At 60.9% G+C, this 440-nt stretch overlaps 1 protein-coding gene across 1 annotated transcript in view; it reads left to right on the forward strand.

Annotated features, from left to right (window-relative positions):
• Positions 1-440, forward strand: part of DNPEP (aspartyl aminopeptidase) — a 13,315-nt gene that overhangs the window by 375 nt on the left and 12,500 nt on the right. The window contains exon 3 of the mRNA XM_023529719.1: positions 149-390. Within this exon, the coding sequence (XP_023385487.1) occupies positions 149-390 (242 nt within the window). The remainder of the gene's footprint in view (positions 1-148; positions 391-440) is intronic.

Here is a 440-nt window from a genome sequence, read left to right on the forward strand (position 1 = left end):
TTGTGAAGTAAACGGGATAACACGTTAAGCTTTATCATAAAGCCGAAGCTCCTGACGAGCGCTCTACGACCATTAGCCATGTTGCTTTTATTACCACAAGGGTGCCTGTGGCGAGAGAGAGTACTTTGTACAGCACCCGTCGGACCAGGTGAGCTGCCAGAGGCGAGTCTTTTCTCGGACTTTCTGACCTCGCGGAAGGGTGGGGGCGGTGGTCGGCGGCTGCCTTACTACCTCCTGCACGGTAGAGGGCCCCCGCCCCCGCCTCGGAGGGCGCAGCGGGGGCGGGGCGGATGGCTAGGCCTGGCGCAGGGCGGGATGAACGGCGGAGACGGAGAAGACGGTGAGGCCTGTGGCGAGAAAGAGTACTTTGTACAGCACCCGTCGGACCAGGTGAGCTGCCAGAGGCGAGTCTTTTCTCGGACTTTCTGACCTCGCGGAGG

Source organism: Pteropus vampyrus, unplaced genomic scaffold (genome assembly GCF_000151845.1).
Source record: "Pteropus vampyrus isolate Shadow unplaced genomic scaffold, Pvam_2.0 Scaffold42, whole genome shotgun sequence".
Lineage (NCBI taxonomy): Eukaryota > Metazoa > Chordata > Mammalia > Chiroptera > Pteropodidae > Pteropus > Pteropus vampyrus.